The sequence below is a fragment of the Antrostomus carolinensis genome, unplaced genomic scaffold (genome assembly GCF_000700745.2).
Source record: "Antrostomus carolinensis isolate BGI_N321 unplaced genomic scaffold, ASM70074v2 scaffold47420, whole genome shotgun sequence".
NCBI classification, from domain to species: domain Eukaryota; kingdom Metazoa; phylum Chordata; class Aves; order Caprimulgiformes; family Caprimulgidae; genus Antrostomus; species Antrostomus carolinensis.
Window position 1 is genome coordinate 1 of NW_010290014.1, and position 6,019 is coordinate 6,019.

The following is a 6,019-nucleotide window of genomic DNA, read 5'->3' on the forward strand; positions in this document are numbered from 1 at the left end:
GTGGTGACCCACCACCATCTACCACCCATCTCACCTCTCCTAGCACCGGCTCTTGGTCGCCCAACCCTACGATGAGGATGCAGTCAGCTTGACGGATGCAGCGCACGGTCCACAGTGTCAAGGTACTATCGGTTTGGTAGAGGACGATGCGGTGGATGTCCTCCTGCTGTGCCAGCCAGCCCGACAGGCGGTACTCCTGGATGCTGCCGAGATGGAGAGGTCAGGCAGTGACACGGTGGTGGGTCACTGGTGACATTCTTCTCGACGGGAGTTACCTGTCCAATGCCGAAGAGCCAAGACGAGCACGGATAATGTCACTGGTGAGAAGCAGTGTGGGACCTGGGAGAGTTAGGGACGTGGTCACCATCATGCCACGGGGCTGTGGTCACCAGCATGTCTTTGTCACCATCATGCCACGGGGCTGTGGTCATTGCCGCACCATTGTCACCACCATGCCACGGTCACCATCATGCCACGGGGCTGGGGTCACATGCCACGTTCACCACCATGCCACGGTCACCACAATGCCATGGGGCAATAGTCACCACCATGCCAAGCAGCTGCGGTCATCGCTTTGCCATTGTCATCATGCCATGGTTGCTACCACACTGTGGGACTGTGGTCACCATCGTGCCATGGGGCTGTGATGGTCACCACGCTGTGGTGCCCAGAACACTACAGAACCATGGGCACCTCTATGCCACGGTCACCACCATGCCTGTGGTCATCACCACACCAGGTTGCTGGCATGCCACAGGACCATGGTCACCTCCACGCCATGGTCATCACTGCGCTGGCACTCACCGATGGCGTTGAGCGCGTGCTTGAGCTCCAGTGTGAAGGCAGCTGTGGGCACATCATCGCACACCGGCAGCACCGCCACCGTTGACAGGTTGCTGGTGGGGTTGGTGGGTTCCGAGCTGGAGGCCATGCCCAAGCCAGAGCCTGTAAGGACAAGAGACACGGTGGCAGTGGAGGGACACCACGATGGGATGGAGGACACCTTCCATACTCATCTCTGATGATGGCCACCAGCCCCGGAGAGGACACCTCTTTGTCCCTAACTGCTTTGGGACCTACTTGCAAAGGGGCCACGAAGCTGCTGAAGGTTTCCCAAGATCTTCCGGCTCAGGAGGTGGATGAGGCGGGTGACAACCTGCAGGGATGAGGATGAGGATGACCATCAGACCTGGCAGAGCTTCCCAAGCCAGAGATTCACTAACATCCCACACGTCTTTTTTGGGTGCCACCACCACTACCCATCCTTGGGGACCTCAGAGAGGGACAACCCTTCAACACATCAGCCCTTCTCCCCCAACAACTCGAATCACATCTAATTCCTTAATCTAAGCTGGTTTTAATGAGCATCACAGCCACCAGCTGAGAAGGACATAGGGACATCTTCCACAGGAAGAGGGTGCAGGCCCCAGGACGGAGATCTGGGGGTACCTGGGGGTATCTACGCTTGATGTTGTTCAAGGTGCCCTCAGGCAGCTTGGCCAGCTCTGTGTCCCGGACTGCGTGGACCGTGGTGGCACGGGGCTGCCGGGTGAGAGCTTCCACCTGGAGAAGAAGACACATAGCCCAGACGTATCAGCCAGACATACAGGGTGTCCATCCCCCGACCTCGACATGGTTCTCACCACACCGATGAGGTCTCCACGGCCGTACTCCCCAATGAGCTCCTTCTTGCCGCTGCCCTTCTGGATGACGGAGCGGAGGCGCCCATTGAGCACGATGTAGGTGCAGTCCGACTTGTCACCCTGCCTGGGGGACACCACCAAGGGGACCTCAGCCCCCTCATCAAGCTGGTCCTCACCAAACCAAGGTGGGCACCCACCTGTTGGTACCCACCTGTAGAGCGCCCGTCCAGCCTCCACCGCCATCCAGTCGATGGCAAAGTCCATCTGGCGCACGAAGGGTGACATACGGGCAGCCACGGTGTGGGCGACGCTCAACACCACACTGGGCTGCTCCCGCATGATCCTATGGATCAACAGAAGTTGGGAGACACAGTGGTGGACCCAAGAGATGCCACCATAGCGCCCATCCCAGGAAACCCCTTTGATGTCAATCCTTTGCCCCAAACCTCCTCCGCTGGCACCAGGACTCACTCGTAGAAGTCTGACTTGGAGATCTTGAGGAAGGTGCAGTCGCGGTTGGCCTTGATGGTGAAGATGAGAGGCTCACCAGTGAGCACGGCCAACTGTCCCACCATCTCACCGGGCTGTGTCAAGAAGAGGCAGACGTCCTCTGCCTTGTCAATCATCCGCTGGTACACGTGCAGGCAACCCCACAGCACAAAGTGGAGGCTCACGTCCTGCCAAAATGGCACCTGGTCACCGTTTGGGTGACACCTGCGACCCCCAGGTGTGATAGATCCCACCAGCATCATTTGAGGATTCTTCTGGTCTTCTTCACAGGGTGTTTTGGTGATGTCTCCAGATGTCTCTGGAGATCATTCCTGCCCCCCACCACCCACAAGGCATGAGTAGGAAGAGAAGCACCCCATGGAAATATAGGGTGCAGGGAGCAAGATGTCACATCAACTCCGCAAAACCCACACCCACCTGGTCCCCTTGACGGGCAATGACCGTTCCGGCTTTGGCATGATGGAGCAAGACACGGTTGTTGAGAAGAGAAGGGTCCTAGACGGAAGAATGGCAACACATGAGGTGATGGGGACCATCTTGAGGAGATGGGGACCACCACAAGGAGATAGAGGACCACCAGGAGGCCGCAGGGACCACCACAAGGAGACGGGAACCCACCACAAAGTGATGGGGGACCACTCTGAGGTAACAGGGACTACCACAAAGTGATGGAGATCACCAGAAGGAGATGGGAGACCATCCTACAGAGACAGGGGACCACCTTGAGGACACAGGGACCAACACAAAGTGATGAGGATCCACCATGAGGTGATGGGAACCCACCACAAGACCATGAGGACTCACCGCGAGGCAACGGGGAACCACCACAACATGACAAGGACCACCACAAAGCCACAGGAACCACAACAAAATGATGGGAACCCACCAAAACACCACAGAGGACCACCACAAAGCCACAATTCCTTCGTGCCGGCACCGTTTCTGCTCTCACCTCCACCTTCATGAGCTTGACCAGCTCCCGCTTGGCAGCCTCGAAGATGGCACTGGTCTGGCGGCCCTGGTAGGGCCCGAAGGGACAATACCCGGTTGCCGAATCGTCCTCGCAGTAGTTGCAGTGGTAGACACCAGATGGTTGCTCCTCCACTGTCACCGATTTGCGCTCCTTGGCCTCATGCGAGACAGACTGTGAGGAGATGGGACAGCTCTGGCACCTGTCCGTGACCACCTCGCTGGGGATGGGTTTGGGTGGACGCTGTTGCTGGATTTGGCTTTACCTGGGAGAAGGCAGCCAAGGCGCCAGCGCTGTCCTCCTGCAGTGACACCGAGATGCGGCCGCGCTCATAGGCCATGTCAAAGTCGGAGCGGTGACCTTTCTGGATGCCTGTGATGGATGACAGAGGGGGCCGGAGGGGTCACTGGTGTGTGAGATGGGGACACTGGGTAGGGGGATGCGTGAGTAGGTGGGACCCAGGATCTCCCATCCTTCCTCCAGCCTCCAACCCACCGGAGATATCCACTGGCATGGAGATGCAACGGCTCAACGGCGGCACAGTGGTCTCCAGGCCTCCAGCTTTCAGCGGATCAGCTGCAAGATGTGACCACCTTGAGCATCAGCACCTGAGTACCCCACCATGGTGGTAGCAGGATGGTAGGGAGAGGTCCCAGCACCCCCATCACGGTTCTTACGCGGTTCCTTGCCCTCATCGGCACCACCGGGCCCTCGTTTGCTGTGGCGGACAGGGCTGGTGCGGGCAGTGTGGCCAGGTTGAGGGAAGAGCCGCAGTGGTTGCATGTCCTGCAAAGTTGGGGTGGGGGGGACATCAGTGAGGCTGGGGAAAGGGGGTCTAGATCCAGCTTGATCCCCTTTTTTGGTGTGAACTCACGTGGCTGAAGAGCTCGTTGGTCAACCCAAGGTAGTTGTGCAACGCCAAGAAGGTGACGCGTTGCAGACGAACCATGATGATCTATGTGGGGATAAGAAGCCATCAGTGGTCCCTCGTCACCTCAGGGGACACCCCCGTGGTCCCCCCATGACCCAGACTCACCTGCACCACCCGCACCAAGCTCTCGGGGTACTTCTCGAAGATGGCAGAGAAGGCTTCAACCGGCAGCCGCAGGATGGTGGAGTCCTCTGCCGCTCGGGCACACACTGTCCGGTATGGTCGCTGGTGGCCCTAGGTGACACACCGTGGTGGTGGTGGCCTTGCTGGGATGGGGAGGTCCATCCCAGCCATGGATAGGAGATGGTGGCAGCTGGGGGCTGGCAAAGCCTGCTGGTGGCACTGGGCTTTTGGCTGGTCGGGCTTGGGGACAGCCACGGTTGGGCTGGAGGGGCTTGGGGACAACCCCTTATCTGTCACAGGGGGGCTTGGGGGCAGCCACTGTTGGGCACAGAAGAGTTTGGGGACAGCCACCATCATGGAAGGGTTTGGGGACAGCTTAGAGGGTCTGGGGGTAGCCATGATGAGTTTTAGGGGTCTTGGGGACAACCTCAATCTGTCACAAGGGAGTTTGGGGGCAACCACTATCAAGTTTAAGGGTCTTGGGGATGGCCATGACCAGGTTTTGGGAGCTTGGGGACAACCCCAATCTGTCACAGGGGAGCTTGGGGACAGCCATTGTTGAACATGGATGGGTTTGGGGACAGCCACCATCAAGCTTAAGAGGTTTGGGGACAACCACAATCAGATTTAGGGATCTTGGGGATGGCCAAGACCAGGCTTGAGGGTCTTGGGGACAACCCTAATCTGTCACAGGTAGGTTTGGAGACAGCCACCATCAAGCTTTGGTGGTTTGGAGATGACCATGATCGTGTTTAAGAGGCTTGGGACAACCACAACTGTCCTGGGAGGGTTTGGGGACATCCACCATCAGGCGGGGACAACCCCAATCAGTCACAGGGGGGCTTGGGGACAACACCGGTACCGTGATGACATCAAGGATGCTGAGCAGACTGTGCACACTGTCCCCGGGGAACACCTCCTTCATCACCGTCTCCTTCCCATCCTGCAAACCACAAACCCTCCTCACTCCTTCCATCCCCTCCAGCGTTCCCAGGTGTCCCTGTCCCCCTCATTGTCCCTGTCCCCGCACCGGTTCGGTGAGGAACAGCTCCAGCTTGCCATCCTGGAGGACGTAGATGCTGGTGTCTGGTTGTCCGGGTCGGAAAACGTAATCACCTTGTTGACATTGTTGGAAAACCATGTGTTTGCAAAGCTCCAGGAACAACGGCTTCTCAAAGTGACCCAGCACCCTGCGGGGACAAGGGTGAGGACAACGGGTGACACAGAGGCCACCAGGATCCACCCTGGTCTTCCGGTGTCATCCCAGCAGTGATGGGGATGCAGAGGGACGAGTGTCCTTCAGGTGGGTGGTCCAGTCTCCTCTGGCCGAGGGTTTCTGGGGTTGGATCCTGATCCTGGGGCCGGATCCTGACCCCCAGGATAGATCCTGATCCTCCGGGATGGATCTGGATGCCTTGGGGATGGATCCAGATCCCTTGGGGATGGATTCTGACCCACTGGGGACCTCATCGTGACCCCCCCTAGGGCCTGATCCTGACCCCCAGGATGGAGCCTCACCTCCTGGGGATGGATCCTGATCCCCCTGGGAACTCATCCTGACCCCCAGGATGGATCCTGATCCTCCAGGATGGAGCCTGACCACTCCAGGATGGATCCAGATCCCTAGGGATGGATCCTGACACCCCGGGGACCTCATCCTGACCCCCTAGGGCCTGATCCTGACCCCTGGATCCCGATCCTGCCCCCCTGGGCTGGATCCTGACCCACCCAGCACTGGATCCTGAGCCTCACCGGACGTTTTTTAGCATGTAGAGAACCTCGGAGGGGAGATGAGAATTGGCGACGTCAAACTCTGTCAGATCTGCTTCCAGCACCAAAGGG

General features: G+C 58.5%; 1 protein-coding gene across 1 annotated transcript; it reads right to left on the reverse strand.

The window, feature by feature from the left end:
* Nucleotides 1-12: 12 nt before the first annotated feature.
* PNPLA6 (patatin like domain 6, lysophospholipase) lies at nucleotides 13-6,015 on the reverse strand (the record flags this gene model as incomplete). Its single annotated transcript, XM_010172051.1, has 18 exons — nucleotides 13-203; nucleotides 276-339; nucleotides 805-945; nucleotides 1,081-1,156; nucleotides 1,450-1,563; nucleotides 1,644-1,767; nucleotides 1,855-1,986; nucleotides 2,115-2,320; nucleotides 2,571-2,648; nucleotides 3,106-3,297; nucleotides 3,389-3,495; nucleotides 3,619-3,699; nucleotides 3,801-3,909; nucleotides 3,998-4,078; nucleotides 4,160-4,288; nucleotides 5,040-5,120; nucleotides 5,208-5,367; nucleotides 5,930-6,015. Coding segments are annotated over 18 exons (2,152 nt in total), but the record flags the coding sequence as incomplete, so codon positions are not given.
* Nucleotides 6,016-6,019: the final 4 nt, after the last annotated feature.